This window comes from Filicampus tigris, chromosome 16 (genome assembly GCF_054856515.1).
Source record: "Filicampus tigris isolate MCC_2025a chromosome 16, RoL_Ftig_1.0, whole genome shotgun sequence".
In the NCBI taxonomy this organism is placed as follows: domain Eukaryota; kingdom Metazoa; phylum Chordata; class Actinopteri; order Syngnathiformes; family Syngnathidae; genus Filicampus; species Filicampus tigris.
Genome location: NC_141232.1, coordinates 6,415,929 through 6,441,707, shown reverse-complemented (window position 1 = coordinate 6,441,707; position 25,779 = coordinate 6,415,929). Strand labels below are relative to the sequence as shown.

Here is a 25,779-nt window from a genome sequence, read left to right as displayed (position 1 = left end):
ATTTTGTCACTTCTGTCGGCTGAAAATGACATCACAACTGCTCGGGGCTCAGGTAACGACAAATCACGGCTGACCTGTTTTCTGAAGCTGAGCCCTGATTGGTAGTTGTGAGCAGTTGTGATGTCATTTTCAGTCGACAGAAGTGACAAAATGGCCGTCCCCTGAGATGGACAAAAACGGGTGGATTTTGCTGCTCAACTCATATTCCACAAACGCAATATTAATCAAAATGCCGTGTTTCAACTAGTGGGCCTGCTGGGAACATATTCTTGAAAAAAATGTGTTTGGGTTGATTCCCCACTTTAAGTTTAGCCTGGGTTGTTAGCATGTTAAGGAGAGTCTTCAAAATCCTCTACATGTATGATGTATATGAAAGGCCAAAGTTAGTTGATGGTATATTTATGGTCTGAAAGACAACTGTAAAATGTATTAGGTGGGCCGTTAATTACTCACAGTTTTCACTTGGTGTGAAGCAGCATGTGGTTCTCCTCTGTAACCTTCAATAAGTGCACATTTGTGATTACAGGGCAGCTCAATGTTTAGCATTAAGTGCATCTAATTTATAAAAAAAAAAAAAAAGCTGTGTTAGAAGACCTCGTTACGCTGTACAACGTCTCAACTTTCTTGCCATGAATATGCGCGAAAGGCAATTCTACACAGTAATATAGAAAATAATCAAAGCATCACTTTTAATAGCCTTTGCTCAAAAACACCATTGCCCAGGCTTCAAAAGCAGCCTTTAAAAGCTTTAGCCGCGCTCCCGTCCGTCGGTGTTCTGACGGCGCCTGATGATTGGCACGCAGTAATCGCATACAGGTGCACCATAATGAAAGAGTCATCCCACGCAGCACTCTTAAGCTCACGTTTAAAATAAAAGCCAGACAACCAAATTCCTTCTGGGTCTTGACTGTGTCCATTCCAAGGTGGATCCCAGAGAAGATTAGGAAGATTCACATTCGAAGAGCAGGAGCATCAGCCTTGGCCTGGTCCAACGGGTTAGCGAGCTGCTGATGGTTGTCGAATTTGCGAAATAAGCGATTGCATTAGGGTTGGTTTCGGCCTACCTGATTGACAGCTCATAAAACCTGACATGGAATGTATCTTTGCGGGTTTTTTTTTTTTTAATCCAGGTAGTAAAATGTCTGGGTCACATCCACGGCATTGGAGGAATCACAAAGCACCTGGGTGGAATTTTGGTCGAAGACAAGGAACCAAAAATGTACGAGTGGAAACTGTAGCGTTCCATTTTCTGGGAATAATACATCACTTTGCATCAAAGTGACGGTTGACTTGTTTGTTGGTTTTCTATTTCCATTATTTCCTAGGGGGGGGGGGGAAACTGTTTGGAACTACAACAAATCAGAGTTGGACCCGAGTGTTCAAATGAGAGATTGTATTGAATTTTTAATGACAAAAGATGAAATGTATTCAAAGAAGGCCACCGAAAGACTATTAACGGACGCGAGGGGAGACTTGTGCGTGAAAGAATCTGCAACAATTTTTTTTTTTTTTTATAGCCGAGTTTTCGCACTCAACTCCCATTGCATCTCATGTAAACCCGTGCAAATGGTGGGAAAGCCAGAAGAAAATCCCCGTGGGCCCTTCAGCGTTCTTTGAAGCGGCGCGCCACGCAGCTGCCTGCTATTCATCTCACTACCACCAACAACTTTAGATGAGATAACATAACTTCACACCCTAAAGGCCCGTTTAACACAAACTAGTGCAGCTTGGTTGAGCGAGAGCTGCGTTTTTTTGAGGGGGGGGCGTTTCTATGACCAACCGTTGTGATGGCTAGCAAATAACAGATTTCTATAGTGTAATCATCCCCAAAAAAAAAAAAATGTACCTTTGCCTACCAAACTGAACTGTACTGCTGGTGGAAGTGGAGGCCCTGGCATGGTCTGCTCATCTCAATTTATGAATGTGACCGGGAATACACATATAATTACGTAACCAGTGGGACCAAAAACTCCCCAAGTTAGACTTGTTTTTTTTTGTGGAAGCATCAACCACATAGGGCTACCAATGATGGGATCTTGAAATGGAACATACATACGGTCAGTGGCTCAATAGCTCTGTTTCGGAGTATAAACACAAACAGCCACTTGACGTCGCGAAAGAGTAAAAGCGCTTCTCATGAAACAATGTGTCTTTTGCAGGACTCACAACAAAAATCCATGGTGGGCAACATCCAAGACATTCTTTTTTTTTTTTTGTTGTGTGTGTGTGCGGCTTCCGGGCATGAAAGGCGAGTTTAGCTTGCTGAAGTCATCTTCAAAAATTCATTTCCCAGATGTGCAAGTGCCAAAACATAGCCGCTTTGACAGACAGAAGCTTGAGCACGAAATGATCCACAGGTTCAAACGGGGCTTTAACTACCGTACGGAAAACCAAAGCCAGGCCCGTCGTCGTCGGGGTGGGAAGGGGCCGGGTTTTAATGTCAGATGGACGGCTAAACGCTGATCTGTCGCCAAAGCACGAAGGACGGGAAATTGTTGTCGTCGAGCAACGTTGGCGGCCGCCGTAAGTAGCTTGCGGAGAAGAGAGTTCAAAGACAAAGAATGGTGTCTCGGGTTTGTCAATTGCGGTCAAAGGGAAGGGAATGCGACGCAATTAGATGCGAGACGACACACACGCGGGCTCTTTTCTCCTTCAAGTTACGATTAAAGTGACGTGAGCGCTGGTTAGCCGATCATTTCGCAAGGTCGCGGAATGTCACTGCGGCAGCAAAAATGACATCACGGCAAAACCGAGGAACTTGAGCGTTTCGCCACTCGATGACAATGACTAAATAGCCACCAAGCTGTGACCAAGTGTTTATATGACTATTTGTTCTATTTTAATCTTTTATGACCCTTCCCACATTCTTGCTAACCTTTTCCATACTCTTACAAGTGCTAATAGGAGTGGGGCTATCTAATATTTTTAGAATCGATTACTTACGGATCATCCCATTGATTATTCACATCATCGCATAAAAAAATATTTTGCGGAATAACAATACAAAATATGCATGTGAGGGGCAGGACCGGTATACTTTTGTCCACTTGGGGTTGTCCCCCTCACATTCTACACTGTAGTATCCGTGTCTTTGAATGCGTGCAGCTTCAAAAGCTCGGGCCTGGACAAATGCCCCCCCCCCTAAGGGGCCAAATGCGGCAAACCGGTCTAATCTGATTCTTTGCGGTAGACAAATTGCAATTGATCTTTTTTAATTGTGAAATGATCCCAAACTTTGGGAACTTTTATGCACTCTTATTGCTGCCAGAGCCTGCAGTCACATTAGTCTGGAAAAATGATCACCACAAAATCCTGCGATATAGCAAAAAAAATCGGCGATATATATACACAGTAATTAGATATCTACAATCAGAAAATCCACAAAATAGTGAGACGGCAAAAGTTGAATCGCAAAATGCCAAATCATTTTCTTCTTAATAACAGTCATTTGCTTTTTTTTTTTTTTTTTAATCACCAAATCCTTCTACATCGTTAGCACTTTACATAATGACAACACACTCTAGTTTTCTTTATGGCGACACCAAAGGGTGGGTGACTCCTTCACCTTCACACTTGTCCGACATTCCCGGATTTCAACAGACTGTAGCTTTCCCATAGCCTTAATTAACCCTGGAGCGGGCCCTGACTCACAACACGGTCTTGCAATCAAACACAGATGAAAATAATCTCATGTGCTCGCCGGCATGCCACAAACTGTTGCCGTTGTTGTTCCTGTTACTGGGTAGAACTCTTCGGGCAAAATCAGAAAGAGAGAGTAGAGGACCCACATAATAAAATGCCAAGTGAGCTTTTAGTGACGACCAAGCAGTTTTAGACTTGACGTAAAAGATATTATAATAGCCAGCAAGTGCTTCTGCTGACTCAAGGGGAAGGTCAGGGGCAGTTCTGACGTTACATTCGATGTACTGTATGTGTTTTGCAGTTTCTGAGGTTTGAAAAACTATCTATAAATGCACTGTTTCCAAGCCAGCGCACTAAGTGTCCACTTTAAATAAATATTTTTCAAGCTCACAAATCTTAAATGAGAGATAATTATGGTGTAAAAAGCTGTTGGAGCGTATAATTAGGGGCTCTTTTTTTTTTTTTTTTTTTTTCTCTTCAACCCATATTTCTATTCAGGCAGAGGAAAAAGATGGTATCACTATTAGATGGAAAACAGCATTAACTCAACAACGTCGAGCCGGCGAGCTCTAATCATAATACAAATAACTCCAAATGATCATGTCTCGCTTAAGATAAACTGACAGCTGACGACAAAATGATGCGCCTAAAGTGATTTTACAAGTGTCCAGAATGAATCCTTTTGCGAATTACGGCAACGGCAGAATGGAAATCTGGGTACACACGGACCGACAATCGGGCCAAATTTGAGCATTTCACCTCAAAAGTCAGCAAAGGCTCGATTATCAAATGCTGTTGAAAGATTTTTCGGACCAATTATATTGTGGTGTGGGATGTGTGTGGAGTGATTTCTCTCATTCTTCTACTACTCTCTCTCTCCTTATTTGTATTTTTTGGCAGTCCGGGGTGCCCTGTGCAGCACCGCATATTCGCAGTTCGAAATTCACCTAGTCGCAGAATTTTGGAGGGGGAACAATGTGATCACGTTAGTCGTGAGCAAATCCTATAAGCGATTTTCTGTAACATGGAAAAAAAAAAAAAATCCTCCAATTATGATTTATTTTTGAGGCTAAATATTGTCATGGTATGTATGGTATTTATTGTACTGTAGCCTCTCTTTAATTGGCTACTGCCAATAATAAACACACACACACACGAAAAAAACAAAAAAAAAAACATTAAAATTGTTGTCTGCATATTCAAACTTCCCCTCAACCAAACTTCAGCGGCGGAAGGCAGGAGTTTGTTTTGTGTGAAGTCAGAACTTCACTCAGTGTTCTCTCGGCCACAGAATCACTCATCCGGTCACAAATCCAACATGAGTATTGTTAGATTTGTGATCGGCAGTCAGCAGGATGTGATTGATAAGACGGTGTACAGCCCAGGTCTGCCGTAGCTTTGTATTTGCTCACAGAGGTTTTCTAAACTCAGACTAAACATCGAAACCAGCGGAATCTGTCAGTCCCACTTTGTGGACGGAGACTCGCGATTGCAGATGGAAATGTCGGTAAATGTGTGGTCCTCTGAAATACAGCAAACACAAAGAAGTCACGCTCATTTGTTTTTTTCCCTCATCATGTGTGGGGTCTCGTACATTTTGAAATTCGGTTAGCATTTTAAGATCAGTATAAGTCAACCCCACTTTAGTTATTATGCGATATCAGTTCCGTGGCGTGCCCCAGGGTTCTCGTCTCGGACCGTTGTCTTTTTCGTTTAAAATGAAAGCATGCAATGACTCAAACTTTGCTGACCGTCGACACATTCTTGGCATGTTTTGCATGCTGGGGAGAAGATAATTTGGTTCTTTGGAAAGCAGGCACTAATATAACTTTATGCTCTTTGGAGAGATGTTTCGAACCCCCACATGGGAGCTACCCATTGCACTACACATCTCCGTTTCAGGAGGATGCTGACCAGAGAAGAAATGTGTCGAAGGGCTCATTACATACCTACTTTTAATACGCTGTCATCTCTCGGCTGCCAACCCACTCCCTGAGCCAACTCTGGGAAAGCGTCAAAGTTCCCTGATTACAGACATTTCCTTCCTGCGCCATATGCAACCATGCCAGGAATGGCTGCACTATTTACTCAGGCCCGAAGCGAGTCGAGTCCAGATCCCACACCCACATGGCATTTACATCACGGCGTGCAAAGGCCACTAGCTTTCCTTGGGGGAGCATTCCCTCACTGTCCACACACACACACACAAGAAAAAAAACAACATGATTCTACTTCTGCGCGGTCGGAATGACTCAAGCAGGTTATGTCATATGAGTTGGGGGACCGTGGGACCCCTATGATCTAGATATTTCTCTTTAATGAAGAAAATATAGCTTATAGTGGAGCCTCAAAACGTGCGGCAATGCTTGTTAATGTTCGCGACCGTAGCGAGCGGGCAAAGATGTTTGCAAACCGTTTTGCTCGTCCCAAACCGTCTCAGTCGTCGCCAAGAAACGCATATTAAAAATGTCTTGCCTAAAACATTGCCCGGAGCTTTCATTTTAATAATAAAAAAAAAAAAAATTAAAAAAAAGAAAACGGTTTGACTCTTGAACCGATCATTTCACTGGAAACATTGGTGATTTGAAAACAAACATTGGAGGTTTGAAAACTATTTTGGATCCAATGGGAACATTTTTGTTTTAAAAAGGCTCAATGTGATGTTTCCAGGCGCTAATATATCACTGCGCTGCAAAATAACCCAAAAGATCATCAATAGGAGACAAAGTGAAGAATCTGAAGCACTTCTAATGTGGTTTCCAATACGTAAACAAAAAAAGGATACATAGTTCCAACCCCGAGCGTTTATTTTGGAAGCTACGGGAGCTAATAAAAAAACGTGGCGAAGCCAAAATATAACAACACATCCATCACCATCACAAAGTGATGAAATGAGCAAATAGCTGCTCCAAGTTTGCTTTTCATAACATGGTCTGGAGGCCTGAGCAAAACATGACAAAGCACAGACCTCTGCTGCCCTCTACTGTGACATAACGTCCGTGCAGCTTCAGCCACTGCGGTAACTTTCCATCAAATGGTTACAAGAAACAATTAGAAAGATTCCTCGTAAATTCTTTCCAAACACAACAGAAATGAGTTTCTGTGGAAATTCCAAGTGATTCCTTAAGAGCTTACCCTGAACTGAAATGTTGTAGGGATGTGGAAAAATGATAAAAGCTGATTTTGTTACTAATACTAATGAGTAGTTCTAAAAAGTGCTAACATGCTAACAGTTGTAGATGGCAACCTAAAAACAAACCAGCTGGTTAGGATTTTACAATTACAATTTTACAATTAGCATATTTTTTACAATCATGCTAACGCAGGGCAAGGTTAGCGACAAAAATATGGCAAGATGTCCCGGATGGGCTGAATATCGTTGAAGTTGAAATGGTTCAAATTGGTTGAGACGTGTGAAAGGAGTCGGCGAATTTTCAAAATTGCTCTTCAGCAATCACACGCTCAAGGCAGAAGGTTGCATTGACGCCTTTGAGAACTTGAGCCCATCTATTCCTTTTGTTGTGCGAATATGGGTCGTTAAATTACATCTGAGTCAATGCCTTTTTTTTTTTTATTACCTTTTCTCTGTCCCAAATATAAAAAGCTTTTTTATGAAGCCATCAGAGGAAGATAATTTGATTTTACCCAGCAATTGTCAAACGTGAAATTATCAAGATGTTCTTAAAATCTCTAACCAGGTTATTAAAAGAGGCCATAATAAAGGGCGCCTCCATTTAAATTCATTTATGCTGTACTTGTGAAAAGCGTTGGACATGAAAGTTGGTACGAGATTGAATTATTAGGAAACATTTGCACTCACCTAGTCTATGCAAAACTCTGCCTTTATAAATGCTCACTTTTAATACTATCCAAAAGGTATATAGTGTAAATCAAATGTGTCAATTATCGTGGTTCGCACTATACTGCGTCTATTGCAAGCTGCTAAATGGACTGTATGGCTATGGGGAAATGGGTATGACCACAAAAACGGGGAACTATTAAAGATGAACAAAATAATAAGGTTGGTCAAGTTTTCTATACTGTACACACACACATATATATATATATATATATATATATATATATATATATATATATATATATATATATATATATATATATAATTTTTATTTATTTATTTATTTTTTTAAATATATTTTTTACTTGAGTTCTATCTGACGTTACATAAAACTGTGAGATGCATTTTTTTCTCTCTCATGAAATGGAATTTGTGTTTCTCATTTTCAGTGCATGTGTGCGTGTGTGCGTGAGCTCCTTATTGGAAAAATCATTAATTCATTTCAAATGTGTTCATTGGGCTGCCCGTAGATCTGCATGTTTTCCGATTCCATTTGGAGGCGATGATGGAAACACCTGCGAACCCCCGCGCCCCCAGCTCTCATTTGGCCACCCTACGTGTGTGTCTGAGTTCATGTGTGTCTTTGGGGCTGCCAAAATTGTGCTCCCGTGCTCGTCAGACAGATCAGCTTTGCTTCAGTCGAGATAAAAAAAAAAAAAAAAGTGTGGTCTGAAAATAGGCCTGATCGAAGCACCGTGTTTCACAATCGCGCAGACTTGAGACCTCAGCGGTGTCCTCTGTCGCTTTTCGAGGCGCTCCTTCAATTAGAGGACACTGTTTGAGTCAAGTCACATTTACATCAACTCATCTGCATGATGGCCTTGTTTGTTTGTCTGCAGCTTCCTTTCTAGTTTTGGCCTATTTTAGTCTTCATTTGCTATATTACGCTGTTATTTTTTTTTTTAAATGTCTTGGGTTCAAGTCAAATATCCACTTGAAAGGGGATTCTTATGCAAAAGTACGTTTTGAATTGCTTCAACACATAGAAAGCCAACGTGCATGGCCTTTCAAATGTAAAATGTGCTTTATCATTTTCACAGATTTCAAATATATTAACCAGCTCCAGGAAAATACCATGTTCCATTTTTCAGACAAAATTGTCAATAAATCCTGTCTCTGTGCTTAGGCCAACTTCATTCCCAGCTTACACGAATTCGCCCGCACGAGAGAAACCACTCAAACGAAAGCACGTCCAGGCGCTTTAGCGACTTACGCAAACGGGACGATCGGGCCCAATGAAGTGCCTCCTCAAAAAGTCATACAACTTCATCTCCTCAAAAAGACCAAAATGCTTTCCACTGCCCATTATATGGCAAATATAGAAACATTTCTACGCATGTAATCAGGCTGGCCCCAATCAAAGGTTACAACGTGCACTGTGCGTGTGGATTCCACACCGAGCGCAGACATGCTCGTTATGGCCCGCCAAGTTCTCGTCTTTAGAGGAGGGGGGAAACTCTCGTCTCGCACATAATGAGCCTGACAAGACACTGGACACTCGTGAAGGCATGAAGGCGGCCGCAGGAAATAAGCAGAGGCTCTCTAATGGCTTCTCGAATGGTCCATTCGGGCAGGGAGGTTTCTGCGATCGCTTCCGCTGCGCAGGTACGACCTTAACAGGCAAGTTGACTTGCCTTGCACTCGCTTGCTATTTAACGAGCATTGCGCAAGTGACATCTAAGTGGTGATTTCCCATTGTAGTCAACGTAGAGAAGAAAAGAATAACACTACGAGGCTAACGTTGTGATTTGACGAGGATGAAGTTGTGTATTATGTCATGTATTTTAAAGATAATAAGTTGTACAGTTTTGAGATAAAAAAAAAGGTGTACATTTCCCAGAAAAATGTTTTATATTGTCAAGAAAAAAAATCGGATAAAGTATTTTTTGGGGGGGGGTTAAAAACTGTCTTATTGTCGAGAGAAAAAAAAAATAGTATTTAAGAAAAAAAAAAATAAAATCATAAAAAAGAAAGAAAAAAAGTTAGTGGTGTATGTTTCGGGTAAGTTGTATTTTATTATATTAAAGTTGTAATAATATAAGACTAAAGTCCTTGTTATATTTTCAAGAAAAAAGTCTTTCAGTTTCAAGATAAAAAATCTTACATTTACAAGGAAAAAAACGGTATATTTTTGAGACAAAAAAATTAATGTGTGTGTGTTTGATATTTTTGGGATTGAAGGTTTTTTAAAAAAAAATCAAATGTTTTATTTATTCATTTTTTTAGGAAAAAGGTGTATATATTTTTTTTTTTAGACTAAAGTTTGTAATCGTGCCAGAATATAGCCATATATTTTCTCAATGCATTTTTCAGAATAAAATTGTGTGTTTTCAAGATAAAATGTTTTCGAGATTAAAAGTCGTACATTCCGAGAATGAAACTAAATCACTATTTTGACATGTCAACGTCCAAATTATCATCAGAGAAGCACTGACTGCTTTGCATGACACTATTGCCTTTTTAATTCATTATCATTCATTTATTTATTTATCATTATTTCATATTATTTTCAATGCTCTGACTTTGCCATGTTGCTGCCGAGGTATTTTGCCTCCTCTAATTATCATTTATGGCATTCGGCCTACTCTTTTGTAAGATCGACCATCCGCAAAAGGAATGCGTGCAAATTTCCACCTGGTTCGACAATTTAGTGGCTGAAATAAAAGACGTAATAATTAAAGGATAAAGGAAATGTCCGCCTTGTGACCTTTCAAAGCACACCGGTGCCTACCTCCGCGAGCCGTTCGTCTCATGGTAACGATGCTCAGCTGTGATAGCAGATCACGGAGGATCAGGCCCGCCTCGGTTCTCGCGGTCATCGCGGCTGATTCTTCTGTTACCATGACGACATTTCCCCTGCACTTTGCCGCCTCTTTGATTGCGCGCCAGCTGAAGAGGAAGACAAAAGGGGAAAAATGTCAGTGCACGTCGCGTCGCCATGTTTCGCGTTCGCGTCGCATCTCTCTGTACTCATCTTTCAACATCACTTGACATTAAAGCCGACATATTATGGAAAATTTACTTTTGAATGGCTTGTGTGCAAAAAGTTGTGTTTCTGAAGTGCCTGCCCGGCCATCCAATGTGAAATTAACAACCAAGTAAAACCGCGTGATTTCAAGCACAGTCTGACAAAAAGTATCTTGTAATTCTGTTGACATAGGAATGAATGTCAGACACATTTTATTAATACACCTGGAAACTATTTTGAATTACAGGGGGGAAAAACAGATATTGTCTCCTTTTGTGAGAAACAACAAACACAAACTAGTAGTACTAGCTTATGTAAGTAACTAGCTTGTGTAACTTAATAGCCTTCCATCAAGCGCCACAGAAAGTCTTTGAAAGTAGGATAATAGAACACGATGCAGTGCAATGGACAGTGACATTTCAAAAGGGAAGTGGACGGCGTGCTAACAGCGCAACCGTGTCCTCCAGACAGGAAATGACACTTTAAATATCATGCACAAAAACCGGATTCCTTTTCGACAGAATCCTCCAAATCTGTACCTTATTTAACTCATTCACTGCCATTGACGGATTTGTTTGTCTTTTCAAAGTGCAGCCATTCAATCCCAGGAACTTAAATATAATATATATAAGTCGACCCTAATTAGGTCTAGCATGATACAAATTGAGTTGATGGATGTTTTTGGGGGGATTTGTGAGATTGCTCCACACATGAAGGAATCAGTCAGTTATTTTGGGAGCGGATGTGTATGATACTGCCTATTGTGACCCTATTCCGTAAATGAAGACTTTTGAAGTCCTGCTTCCTGTCAACCTTTTCTCCGCACCGATATTAAAAGCGTCCGCTTTCAAGGAACGGATAAATATAGCGGTCCAAATGAGCAGAATTAGATTCAACTGGCTTTGAACGGAAAAGCAGACTTCACCGTACATCACAGAAAGTTATGAATATTCCGCATGTCGACGGCGGGCATCAAAGTCTTTTCGGAGCGTGTCACGGAGAGGTTGAACGTTGGTGTTATTTACTTTGGCGAAGTCTATCCAGCCTTAATTTACTCCACCGTTGTGGACCGTAATCCACATGTAACATGTTTGAACGCATTATGTTTTGTACAGAGTAAAAAGACGAGGTCTCGGGTGTTATTCATTCAATGGAAAGTCATTATCATGAACATCTCCACATGCACATTTAATTACGCTCGCGACTCTCTCTCGGTGTCGGGGAAGGATTACAGCAGCCCGGTCGGCCCACCTGATCCCAAGCCAAAGAACATCGCAGCAGGCACATTTCATGCAGCTGTCATGCTCTCGCTGCATTTCAGAAGCGAAATTGTACAAAAAAAAAAAAAAAAAAGCTACACAGGATGACGTAAACCAAATTAGGATGTTAGTCGGAGTGCGCTGTAATCTCTCGGTGAGTGACTCGCTAGGCTAATGCAAAGTCATAATTACAGTCAACATTTGTTTAAAAAATATCAATACATACTGTATATAACATGAGCATGCCTTGACTTGTGAGTGCCCCAATTTACGTGTTTTGCTAGTAGCAATCCATAGTTTGGAAGATTTTTTTTTTTGCTTAGTGCTACAAGCCAAAAATAGTTATGCCGCCGTTAAGTGGAAAAAAAACAAAACAAAAACGGAGCAGTTAGGACACTGTAATGCCCTCAAGGTTGTAGTTTATAAGGCAGCGTGAGACTAAGTGTAAGTGTAACTAAAGTAAGTCATGTCTACCATCTAGTAGTGAATGGTGATATTACAACTTAAAACCACAGTCTTTTTTTTCCTGTATTTAAAAAAAAATATTTGGGGTATTTTTTGGATTCTTTTCTTGTTTTGCACCATTTTTCATATAATGGATGTTTATCGGTGTTTTCTGAGGATTTTTTTATTTTTAAATCAATCAAGGGGCCACTCAGAGTGTGGTCGGGCGTCGCACGCGGCTCGCAGGTTGCCCATTCCTGTCCTAAGTGTTCATCATCAACATTGAGAAAGTGAATTTAATATTATTGTAAGCCATCGTAACATTATGCACGGTTTTAGATTTTTTTTTTTTTTTTAGATTTTAGATTTGTTTCAGACTAACACTGCGTCTAAATATAGGGAAGGAAACACTGTATTTAAATAATGCTTTCATGAAAATGTACTGCACACAAATAACAGTTTCAACAGTTGCACATTTTCAGTCCATTTTTTAAAATTCTTTTTAGTATTTTTTGGGGGGGGGATGAAGATCATACTACCGAACTGCAATTAATTTCCAGTTCACCGAGTCACGGCATTTGTTAATGATTCATGAAGCAAAACTGAGATGAATCAAGTTTGGCAGCGACTATGGATGGAAGGATAGCAAAATTGAGCTAATTTGATTGCCGAACTCGAGTGAAGCGGTCCTCTTCATGCTGCCACTACTAAAAACATCTCCATGGAGGCAATTGGAGTGTAAAGGCAAGCAAAGATTAGCATGCTTCCCGATCACATAACAAAGCCGTCGCCGCGTGAGCGACACTGACTCGCAAAGTGTCAATGACGTGCTCTTGGGCCATACGACCGAGCTAATTCAAGGCTACGGCGTCTGTTATTCGACCAGGTGGCCGCTTCGCAGTCGGGAGCGCTCTTCCTGACTGAAGCCGTGCTGTTCGCACTTGAAAGCAACTCCAAAAGTTTTCCTCCTTCAGGGAGTAGAACTATTTATAGGAAACGTACGAGATGAAACAAGCCAAAAGTCCCCCGGTGGCCAATTGTAAATAAAAAGTAGCCTCCCACCGCTAAGATGATTCAACATCAAATAACGCAAAAGCAAAAAAGACATTTCTCAAGTGGCAGATGGCAAGCATCCTTTCTCCAATCAGAAAAATAAAAAATCCTCTAAAAATAAACTGCTGACTAGTTTTTTTGTTCCCCTTCCTTTTTTTTTTTTTTAGCAGATACATGAGTGTCCTTTTTTCTTAAAGATCACGTTCACCGTTGAGGGATGTGACACTGTGAAACTGTGAAATGACAATATCAGATGGACTTGTATAACTGACTAAAATAAACAACCCTTGACAGCCATAATCATATTGGGCTCTGCTGAATTGTCCCACCCTCTGTTACGCAATATGTAAGAGTTTTCCAACGATAATGCTCAGTTTTGGGGGGTAGTATTTTACAATATGATTATTAATAAATTTGTGAGAAGACATTTTGTGTTCTGCGAAAACCTTTCAGGCATGATTTGGTGAAGTTTGAAGGTGGTCCTAATTTCCGGACCTGCAATTTTCCTGAGATGTGAATTCCATTGAGATCCATTTTGTAAATATGTCACCCTTTAACTCATTCACTGCCAGACATTTTCAGACCCTCTTTTACCCTAAAAAAAAAAAAAAAAAAAAAAGGAAAAAAATATAAATAAGTTCCTGGGACTGAATAGCTGGACTGTGAAAAGACTAATAAATTCGTCAATGGCAGTGAATGAGTTAAATATCCAAATAAATAGTACGAACGGGAGAATATAACCCCTATTACAATTTCAAAACGACAAAATCTAACCTCTCTCTCGCTCACAGCGGCACGCACGCTCACACGATCAGACTCCACCTCTCTCCTCTGCATCTTCCCTCACCCAACTTGTCTTGTCTGCTGCCACTCAGTGCTGGAGAAAAGCAGCCTGGAGGAGGCTGACGACCTCGGCCAGGACCACCGCCGCTCCCTCTCCAATCCCGTTCAGTCACCCGAGCTGGAACTAGCAGACTGCATCGCAGAGAGGAGTACCATTACGCGCATTGGCGCATGGCAAGTTGCACCCAGATCACTTTTACGCACGGAGGATGTGAGCGCGTCCGACGCGCGTGGAGGGGAGCAAAACAAAAGTAAGCAAATATGCGCGGCGCTGAGCTGCTGCTGGCTTACGTCCTCGCCAAAGTGACCGTGCGCCACGGGGATTGCCAAGGGGAGCGCGCGGCGGACGACTTGGTGCTGGTGAGCGGATACAACGAGTCCGCCGAGTCCACGGCGAGCGGCGCGACGGAGAGCAGCCCGCACACGGAGGACAAATGCCGCGGCTACTACGACGTGATGGGCCAGTGGGACCCGCCGTTCGTGTGCCAGACGGGCAACTACCTGTACTGCTGCGGCACGTGCGGCTTCCGGTTCTGCTGCGCCTTCCGCAGCTCGCGGCTGGACCAGAGCACCTGTAAGAACTACGACACGCCGCCGTGGATGATGACCGGCAGACCGCCGTCCAAAGTGGACGTGGCGCAGGACTCGGCCAAGGACAAGACCAACATGATCGTGTATGTCGTCTGCGGGCTGGTGGCTATCGTGGCGCTGATTGGCATCTTCGCCAAGCTCGGGCTGGAGAAGACGCAGCGGCCGAACCGAGAGAACATGCCACAGTAGGACTTTATTTACACTTTTTGGTTTCCATTTCCGTAGCTACTCAATAAAACATCTCCAAAATGCATTCGCAGGCTGTCAAGTGCATGCCAAAGCAGCAGGTGGTGCTACAACCTCAACTGCAGTCGTCTAATCCGGTCCATTTCAATTTCGCAACACCCAAATTAAAATTCAGTCGGGTAGTAGGCCTAAGTGTTGAGGCCAAGGTTTTATTCCTCAGAAGGATATTTCATATTCATGAAAGCCACTTGAACTCATTCACTACCAAACATTTGCAGACCCTATTTTACCCTAACGTTTGAAACTTTCCAAATGTGTCTGTTCATTTTACCCATTTGCTAGCTTGTGCATTTAATATTAGCATTACGCGACTTGACATGCGTTAAGAGTCAGTCATAGATGGATGTAACGGAGAGAATCTGGTCATTTTTCAAAACAACCGGTACCGGGCCGCAGGCCACTTTGGACCGGGCCGCGCCCCGGTGGTTGGGGACCCCTGATCTAAACCAATCAGGAAAGCAAAGTCCTTTCAAGTAAAAAAGGCAGTATGAAATAATGATTGTCGACGAAAAAAAACCCCAATAATAACTACAGCATTTATTTTTCCGTTTTCATCCTTTTTAGAATGTATTTCAATATTTACAATGTCTTTGCAGAGCTTTGGCACATGTGACCCGTCACCCTGCCTCAGAACATACAGACGAGATGAGCCTGGGCCTGCACTATGAGAACATGCAGACAAGAGTCGCAATAAACAGTCTACGTAAGTGTCAGGAGCAACGCACTTTGTGATCATCTTCCCAACCGGACTTCTGAAATAGTGTTGACGTTGTATCAAATACTGTCATTACAAAAAAACAAAAATGTGGGAACGTTGTATCTGGATGCACCAGCTCAAAGAAAACAATATCTAAATCAACAATGACAAGTGTAATGCCTCAAACCAGATGTCTGTTGTAGTACCAAGTCTGGCCTGTGGGAGGCAGCATGGTGCCACAGGGCATCCAGATTGTGGAAAATAAAAAAAAGAAGACAGAAACGTTGTAAAAGTCAGTCGTAGCGTAATCAGTGCCATTCCGTTTCACAGCACTTATCACGGACGGAGTGTGTGCCTTAGCTTGCCACTGACCGTCGAATCCTGAACATTTACAGGAAGTAAAACTGATCAGGATAATCTTGAGACCGCCCATAATTAGGACTTTGTCGACGTTGATCAGAAGTCTGGTTAAAAATCGGCTCTGACTTTCAGTACATGTTTACCACGGTTAACATTTTGTCGAAGGTGAGCAGCGCAGCTTAATTATACCGACAACAGCAGTTGTTCCCATGACGACACTCTTGGTGAGTTTCAACGGGGTGAGGCGATATTTTTGTCTCATGGATCTGTCAGGTTCGGTTCCACTGCTGCCGTGCAAAGCGACAATTGTTCCTAAAGTGTTGAATTGGGATCCTCCTCTCCCGAACATCATGAGGCAGGTTTCCCTGCCGGCACCAATTATCACAGTGCGCTGAAATGACTCAGACGTGCATAAATTCAGAGTTGAAAGGAGTTTTGTGACAAGGAGCATGTTCGGCAGACGCAATGCTGCTTGTGCCCGGTTAGCTCAGCTTCCAAATCTATTAGCATTAGCGTGCGCACGAAAGTCAACACAAACATATTTTTTTTCAAGAATATGTTCCCAGCAGGCCCACTAGTTGAAACACGGCATCCTGATAAATCTGGAGTTTGTGGAATAGTAGTTCAGCCACTCGTTTTTAGCCATCTCCGGGGGCGGCCATTTTGTCTTCCGTCGACTGAAAATGACATCACAACTGCTCACAACGACCAACCGCAGCTGACCTGTTTTCTGAATCTGAGCCGCGATTGGTTGTTGTGAGCAGTTGTGATGTCATTTTCAGTCGATAGAAGACAAAATGGCCGCCCCCGGAGATGGCTAAAAACGAGGTCATTTTGCTGCTTAATTTATATTCCACAAACTCAAAATTATTCCGAATGCCGTGTTTCAACTAGTGGGCCTGCTGGGAACATATTCTTGAAAAAAAATATGTTTGGGTTGACTTCCGCTTTAACAAGCATCAGATGAGCTTGCCGGAGAATAGTTGCACCTTGTAACTCCATCTCACCCGAGAGAAAAAATGCTCGTGTAAAACTTACAAGTCCCATGGAGGTGTCGATCAGCGGCGACAAGCTTCCTTAACATTACAAGGCAGCAGCGGCCTACTTTTTGACATGAAAGCCGCGACTCTGACAGCACTCTGTCAACGCGTTAAAAGAAGACAAACAAATAAATGTGCGCTTCAGCATTCTGGGAATAGAAAATATGCAATCAGATGTTACTGAAAGCCCTGATCGTCCTTGATTAATCTATTGGCTGTTTAAAGCTTATACACAAAAATAACACATTTTCAGGCCTTTTAACTTAAAGAAAAAGTCAACCCAAACATATTTTTTTCAAGGATATGTTCTATGCAAATCCACTAGTTGAAACAAGTTTTTCACCCGTTTTTAGCCATTTTAGGGGGCGGCCATTTTGTCTCTTCTGTCGACTGAAAATGACATCACAACTGCTCAGGACTCAGGTAACGACCAATCACAGCTGCCCTGTTTTCTGAAGCTGAGACGTGATTGGTCGTTACCTCAGCCCTGAGCAGTTGTGATGTCATTTTCAGTCGACAGAAGAGACAAAATAGCCGCCCACAGAGATGGCTAAAAACGGGTGGATTAACTACCATTCCACAAACACAATATTAATCAGAATGCCGTGTTTCAACTAGTGGGCCTGGTGAAAACATATTCTTGAAAAAAATATGTTTGTGTTGACTTTCGCTTTAAGTGCGCACGCTAATGCTAATAGATTTGGAAGCTGAGCTAACCGGGAACAAGCAACATTGTCTTGACATCACAACTGCTCACAACGACCAATCACGGCTCAGATTCAGAGAACAGGTCAGCTGTGATTGGTCGTCGTAAGCAGCTGTGATGTCATTTTCAGTCGACAGAAGACAAAATGGCCACCCCCAGGGATGGCTAAAAACAAGTGCATTTTGCTACTTAACTATTCCACAAATGCAAAATTAATCAGAATGCTCTGTTTCAACTAGTGGGCCTGCTGGGAACATATTCTTGAAAAAATTATGCTTGGGTTGACTCCCGCTTTAAGATGTTTAAAAGTGCACAAGGTTTTAGAAGACAAATCTGAAGTCGAGTCGCGTACGGCAGCATAATACAGAAAATGACTTTGGCCCACTTGCGCTTTAATTGTACCAAAGTAAAGCAGGTCAACAAGTGGAGAGATTTGCCTGACAAAGCAATGTTGTCTCAGCCCACCAGCGGCGCTGTCTGGGATCGGTCACATCGGGGTGACAAAAGGCATGTCAGATAAATGTACGGGGTCTCCAATACTTGGAAGGAATCGACTTCAGATAGCGCTGAAAAGTGAATCGACAGGCCTTCCCATTTTTCTCCCTCTCTTGGTCATTTTTTTGCTTGTTTCTTGGAGGTTGTGTCTGTTTTAAGTCCATTTTGTTTCCTGGTGATTGGTCAGTCGTAGGGAAAACTGTAAACGAACACTCAGCGATTGAAATTCATCCTGGATTATGTATTTTGGTAAGGAAGGTGCGGTCTGAATCCTCATTGTTTTGATGTTTAGTTGTATTGAAGTAAAAAACAGCGAAGCCGTCCTCTGCATCATAAGGCGAGACATTGTCGGCGATTTGAGACTTCCTCCGCATTAATTAGCACAGTAATAAAGTCTCTCGCTGACCAGTGGGGAATAAGAGCCTCATTAACCTCATTCTGGATTAATGATCTGTTTTTCCACAGAAATTTTAGAGCGAGGAACAGCCGACTCAATTTGGTCAATCTCGGACAATGACAATGAGGGATAGACTTTGAGATATAAGCGATGCAGAGTTGATTGATTATGCCTATGAGTGAGTTATAACAAAGGATTGATCAAATGTTGATTATTCATCTCATCTCTGAATGTAATGCTTAGCATGACAAGTAAATTGACAGTTTTTTTTATGGTCACATCCAAGATAAAACACTGAATGAATTATAGGGAAAAGGTATGTTTTAAGACTTGTGAAATTACCACAATGACAAAATGTGCCAGCCAAACACTAAAAAATAATTACTATTTCATTTCTATCATTAACATCATACTATCCTATTTGCTCCTACTCCTTTGTGGAAGCAACACACAAAAAAAAAAGCCAAAGAAAAAGCCAACGTCCACTTGTGGAGTTAGCCTATGCGAGCCAGCCCAAAATGCATGAAATAAAAGTCATTTTTGGACAATTTTTGACAAAATTTTCACATTCATCTCCAAAATACTGTTATGAAGACATGCGGAATGATCAAACAGGCCTTACTTTGCGGCGCCAATCTAATGGCGACTTTCCCAACATCTGTTTGCACTGTCATGCCAGGCCACGGCGACGGGGGAGGGGGGCAGTCTATTTGCTGCACAGCCATTAATTACACAGATGTCTTGTGTAGGATTGGAAGAGCGGCCGCAATTCTCCAGCTGCACCCACAGAAAGGCTCACAACTGTATAGCGCTGGAAAACATTCACGCCACTGAGCCAATGTCATTCAGCGCAATATACATGAAAAGGACGTTTACGCAATAGTTACTCGTTAAGCTAACGTTTAGCCTAGCTTCTTCTATGTGTTATGACAACTACTCTTTCTTCTTTTGTATTTTCTGGCAGTATGCATGCCCCGTGGCAACATGCCGCCCCCCCACGGGCCAGTCTTGGTACTACGACAGATTGCGTCAGGCGAGCGGATCGGTGAAGATATGGTTATCTCGAGTACACCGAAGTCTACAAGTTTCTAATATTTTGTCTTTCCCGTTATTGAACTTTTTCCAGACAGCCCCCAGATGAACGACGCGACGCCTGCATCGCCTCTGCTCACCGAGCCGTACGCACTGCTGGATCAGATCGGCAGCCCCTACGAGCCGCAGACGTCGGTCAAAGACCTCAACAAGTATGCCACCCTCAAGGCTGTCGGTAAGAATTGCAAACAAAAGTGTAAAGGAGAAATATGATGTGCTTTTTTTCACTATTTCAAGGAGAATGAGAGCGAGAAAAAAAGTCTTCTTTTTTTTTTTTTCATGATATCCCCTTGAACGTTTGATTATGTGTTCTTGTCTTGATTACGTTTTCTTTTCAGACAGTTTTTGTAGACGCTTCAACTTTCTAGAAAACTTCATTCCCTCACATTTAATCAATAGCTCGTCAAGGTCCGGAGGGAGAGGAAGCAAAAGCTATTTATAAGATGTTGATCATTTTGGAAGTGATCGGGCCTAAGTCGGCATTTGAAACAAGACGCGATTGTCTCGACAAGAGAGAGCCGCCAGAACCTTAAAGCGGTCCCAAAATAGAAGCACTTTTTTCCCAAGTGGCGCTAAAAAAAGGATGTTAAAAACATGTCGGGAACTATACATCAACTTCGATACGCATCCCAAAGCACAACAGCGTGCCTTTTTGAACGATCTCTCTGGGGGACGATTTTTGGACTACGCAAGCCGAAGCTCCTCCGACGCCCCGGAAGTTCTCGTCGAGCAAACAGATCATTAGGGACAATCAAAAATAGAGCCCGTCTTAGCTAATGAGCTCGAGGACAGGAAGCAATCAAGAGAAATCAAAACGCAAATGACTCGTGGCGACTGGGTGGAACACAGCCACCCGGAACAGTAACAAGCCTGACACCTGTACAGTGAGTTGCTGTAAAGGATATACGGTGGAACTTGGAACAAAATCCAACAAAATTGTGGATTTTGAAACAATTCCTCCAAAAGGAAAACCACTGCTGATAATGAATTGCGTACCCAACCTAATCTTTAATGACGTCATAAGACTGAAGGCAACTCACTTCTTGGTCTTGTTGACGTCGTGTGCACTGTGGGATTAATGCGATACAATTTTAATTAGGGCTGTCAAGTGAACATTTTAGAAAGCGTTCCAAAAAATTAACTCAGTTAACTCAGTTTTATGTCCTTCCTGTGGCAGCTGACCTCTTCTCACTTTGCAGCCAAACTTTGAGGAGAGTCAGTGGCGCAAAGACAGACAAAAACGGATCCGATCCAAAATAATTTGCGTACTTTGAAAAGCCAAATTCAAATACCATAACTGTACCATCTTTGGCATATCGTTCAACAGTTGTATTTCACAGGAAAAGAATCATATTCAAGGATCAAAGAAAGCTATTAGAACAGTGTTGGAATTGAAATATATTGAAAAAAAAATCCATTTTAATGCCACAAGATTTTACTCAGGTGAATAGCGTCGTAGAAAATTGTAGTTGATAAATGCGATTAATCGCGATCAATTCTGAAACTGTTTGGCGATTAATTAGTTAAAACGTCGGAATTGCTTGACAGCGCTAATTTTCATACAAACTTGCCTACAAGGAGACAGTTTAATTTCAACCTGATGGCTGCTTTCTAAAAAGTGTCTGCCTCTTTCTCCTTGGGTGAAGTCGCCCGCCATATGGCCCAGAAGTGTTTTTCATCCAAATACTGTATCTACTGCAATGTTGACTCCACTACTTTTGCCACACCACTGGGCCCAAAAGTTCTACAACCCCTTTGTTAACGGGTCTGGCTGTTCTCTATACGTCAGCAGAAAAAGCCAACGACAGCTTCTACAGCAACCGCCGCCAAGTGCTGAGCGCAATAACGGCGAAGAGCAGCCTTCCAATGGAGCATATGGACACGGAACCCGAGCCCAGGAACCCTTACAGCCCGCCCAGACAGATGTCAAGCATGCAGAGCGGACGTAAGCACAAAAGCCCGAGAAGCCACAGCTCCCTGTCGCTGTCCTTTGGCTCTTTCTCCAGCCCGGCCACGCCGAGACCTTGGGAGAGCAACGACGCGCCGGGGCTGAGGCAGTGCTTCGGCCCGACCAAACTCTGCATCGGGGAGAGGGAACTTCAGAACGCTCGCTTCCTGCCCCCGCAGCCCTACTTGGTCACCAACAGCAAGACGGAAGTGACAGTATGAGGGGAGAGACACCAAAGGACAGGAAGTGCTTCTGTAAAATGTGACCGTGGCCTGCGGTTGCGCGGATGTCATGGACAGCGTTCGCGACAAATGAGTGTTATCCGACGATAATACCAAATGACAAATGCTACTTAAATCACACCGAAACTCGAAACACTATTATTTACTTAAGTAATTATTATAATCGACAAAAGCAAATAGCTGACTCGCCGCAGCTTTTTGACAATGACAACTCCAACACAGACCTCCACTAAGCAAACAAACAACAGTGGTGCCTTGAGATTAGGGCTGAGCGATTTAATCGTTTTCGGATTCAATTCGGGACAATTCTCAGACAATTTGTTTTCGTGATGGTGGAAGCTGCCTTTTTGAAGCGCTCTTATCCCCCCCCAAAATGCAAAATTTGAATGAAAATGTAAAGAATTACCCATTTTTTGGCTGCATTATTTGCTTCAGTTCAATGGATATTGTGCTGCTCCTTCCAGTGCGCATGCCTTGGCCACCTGGGAGCGGTTTTATACAAACAAACAAATATACATGGAGACAATCCATCCGCAGTAAACTTCAGATTACTTATATTAGTCGTTCTTTGCAGAGGATGAATAATACATGCCTGTAAATATTGTTATAATTGTCTTTGGACATGATTTGCTCCAGTGCTTTTCTTCAAATATGTGTTGCTTAAAGGGTAAAACCGCAAAACCGATAGGCGCTTGCATTGTTTGTTTTGAATGAATACCAAACGGATTTTTTGTTTTGAAAACATGTGTAATTGTCAAAATATCAACTGGGAGTGGCGTTAAACGGATCGAAGCCAACTACTGCTTGCTATAAAGTAAAGTAGCTCACATTTTTGATGGAAATTCAAAGCAAAAAGCCCAAAATAATCATAATAAATCGTACAAATTACGACTTGTAAGTCTCTCAAGGCACCATTGGAATTTAGTTTCATTAATTCCAAGAACAAAAATGAAAAGGGCAGAAATGACACTGACTGTTATGTTTATTGCATCACATGTAAGCATATATACAGTATGTAAATGAATCACAATTGTGTGTGTGTTTTTAGTGAAATTAGTGAAATGATCAATATTAAGTTTGTTCATATTTTCCATTTCAACCAGTCAATGCTATTGAATGTTGTAAGTACACACTGTTATATTCTACATTTTTGGCTTGGTCAAAAAGAAGGTGACATTGCTGTTATTATGAACAACTGCTGAGTCAAATTTTTGTGGTTCTTGGTTGTTGTCACACCGGGAATGTACATTATACATATTTCAGGCACTATTAATGAATGTCTTTTAGAGTGTGCAAAGATTGATATCACGTGGTCTCCAATAATAAGGAAAATGCTTTTTAATACTGATATTGGACTATTATAGATTTGAATTATTATGAACTATTAATGAATGTCTTTTAGCATGTGTAAAGATTGATATCACGCGTTCTCCAATAATAAGGAAAATGCTTTTTAATACTGATATTCGACAATTATAGATTTTAATTACCGGTACTTCACTTTTGATGGTATGGACTGGACAAATCAAAATAAGCTTTTTTAGGTTAGTAGTTGAGCAAAACATCACTTTGGAGGATTTATTTGAAATAATTTAAAATCAAAAGGTTTCATGAATTAAATATTTTAACATAGTTGACCAATTCACACTAAAATGGAGCAAATATGCCAACAGCATGTAATGTTATGAATTTGAAATACAGTCCAAATGATTTGAAAGTATGCCGGATTGTCAAAAAGAGAAAGTATTTTTAATTTGCCACCCACATTGTTCTATATCGTGACTTTGTGTTTTAATGTGTTGCAGCAGTACCAAAATGTCATGGTTTTGTTCGTTTTGCTATTAAAATATTTTTCTTAATAGCAGACTGTCTTATGTGTCTGTGCTGTCATGAAGCCGATTTCATATTTTTTAAACTAAGTTCTTGTCAGTCAAACATCTGTTTTCTGATAAACATAATATAATTTAATGTTGATTAATAGTGCCGTGGCGCGCACTACTTGCCTCTTTAACCAAATGATTTGCTGTCTAAAAAAGTGAAAACAGAACGACAAAAACGGGCGATTCACCCGTACCGTTAAAAAAAAATAATATATCGTCACTGTCCTGTGAAAAAAAACAAAACTCAATTTTTTCAAGTTTTGTTATTTTTATATGAATTGGTGTTTCCGCGTTACAGACATCACATTAACAAAAATTTATTTTTCTTTAAAAAATTGGACATAAGTGATTTTCACATGACAGCGACGATATATTGAATAACACTCGATTGCTCGATTAATATAAAAACACACTAACACAAACTTTTTATCGCACCGGTATTTATTGCCCATGTTCTCCAGTTGCTGCGTTTGTGCATGGGGAGTTGTTAGTGGAGCCTCTGCGGCGGACGCAACGAAACGTTAGCCGTCCGCTGGGAATGGCAAGCGCCGAGTTCAAGGGTAGACTGAGGGAAAGTCAAGTCGTCTGGGAAGATGGAGGGAAGGAATCCTTAACCGGGACTGGCTGCGTTTGTGCTCATATGTTGAGACACAGACTGACAACTTGCCAGGATGGCAAGCTGAAAATAGCCCAAAGTATTTGTAGATTTATGCTGTTGTTATATCGGCAGACAACTTTGGAATGGGATGAATGAGCCAGACAACAAAACATGATCCTGAAAATATTTGCCATATGCCAAGCGTAATGTTGATACGGGACGCATGCATATGCTCCAAGCGTTTTGATTTTTTTTCTTTGGCTTTTCATAGCTATTGTTCAACACGTATTCCCTTTTCACTCTGAAAACATTTGGGACAAAAACAACCCAATTTGGGTCAAGAAGGGACAAAATCACTTTGCTCAACTATTGTACAACAAGCAGATTGAACATTCGGAAGCTGGGTTTGACTATCCAGAGTTGCCATTGTTGATATTGACATTGTTTTTCTGACATGTCATAAAAATTTGGGTTGATTTGTATAAAACAACCCCCAAAAATGTAGACATTCTGTACAAAACAACCCCAAAATTGAGTTGCTTTGCACATTTGGCAACAATGAGTAGCCGCTTGCTTAGTCACAACGCCAAAGCCCCCCCCCCCCAAAAAAAGTGCTTTCAACCACTGTGTGATGAGTGGATGTACAATTGGCTTTAATTCTTTCACGCAAAGAATGTCAGAGACCATGTTAAAATGGCAATGCTTCATTCCCTGTCCAGAAAATGGAACTATTAAAAATATTTCAATCATCCCACAGGCATAGTTAGGTTTTTTTTTTTTTCCTCTCCTCTCCCTTCTTATTGACCTACACTTCTGTCTATATTTATTCACCCCACTACCCTCAATGTGGAACAGAAGCCCCGGGCAACTGACTGTTAACACTCATCATAATATTCTTACCACCTTCCAATGACACACTTGTACCTCGCCTCTAATGAGACCCACACAAGAGATACAGTCAACAGTTAACTAGACGGGCACGCTCATCGGAATGTCGCATGACCAGTGCATGAAGGCACAAATAGTAGAGTTGCGCTACCTAGTTGTGATGCTGGTGAATTACAACTTGGAGCACCCATTCGCAAAATGCATTTCACTGGCAGGACACTTAAAAGATCTTCCACTAGATGGCAGAGGATACAACTAACCAGAGCGTCCACCTGTTGCCATTCATAAACTAGAAAAGTTATTCGTTTCGTGCTCAACTACCGTAAAGAATAAATGTGTGGTAACACTGTATTAGATCATTTATCATGAAGGGATTTAATGCAGACTCTTTCGAGTGAGTTATCTGTTTTGGGCGGGTTATACCGTACATTTGAAATTTCAAGGATAAGGACAAAGACTACATTTTAGCATGAAAAGTGTTCTTTCGGTTGAAGAGCTTGTACATGCTAGCAGATTAGCCATTACATTTTT

The 25,779-nt window shown here is 41.6% G+C and overlaps 2 protein-coding genes across 10 annotated transcripts in view; one reads left to right on the top strand and one right to left on the bottom strand.

Annotated features, from left to right (window-relative positions):
* Positions 1-25,779, bottom strand: part of mrtfbb (myocardin related transcription factor Bb) — a 42,705-nt gene that overhangs the window by 15,701 nt on the left and 1,225 nt on the right. For 4 of the 7 annotated variants that reach the window (XM_086054878.1, XM_086054880.1, XM_086054877.1 and 1 more), the window contains 2 exons: positions 14,000-14,200; positions 10,233-10,390 (listed from right to left, as the gene is read on the bottom strand). Coding sequence is in view for 4 of the 7 variants with exons in the window: in XM_086054877.1 (XP_085911003.1) it covers positions 10,233-10,344 (112 nt within the window). In the remaining 3 variants the exon portion in view is untranslated. Of the gene's footprint in view, positions 1-7,462; positions 7,560-10,232; positions 10,391-13,999; positions 14,201-25,779 lie in introns of those variants that run through there. The other 3 variants (XM_086054876.1, XM_086054875.1, XM_086054879.1) reach the window with 3 other exon arrangements.
* shisa9b (shisa family member 9b) lies at positions 14,042-23,679 on the top strand. 3 transcript variants are annotated; one of them, XM_086054885.1, is made up of 5 exons: positions 14,042-14,844; positions 15,502-15,608; positions 19,727-19,867; positions 21,482-21,637; positions 21,699-23,679. In XM_086054885.1, the coding sequence occupies exons 1-5, from the start codon at positions 14,330-14,332 to the stop codon at positions 21,743-21,745; spliced, it is 966 nt and encodes a 321-aa protein (XP_085911011.1). In that variant the 5' UTR covers positions 14,042-14,329; the 3' UTR covers positions 21,746-23,679. The 3 variants fall into 3 exon arrangements, with proteins under 3 accessions (XP_085911011.1, XP_085911010.1, XP_085911009.1); XM_086054884.1 differs by having other exon boundaries at positions 21,485-23,679; XM_086054883.1 differs by having other exon boundaries at positions 21,482-23,679.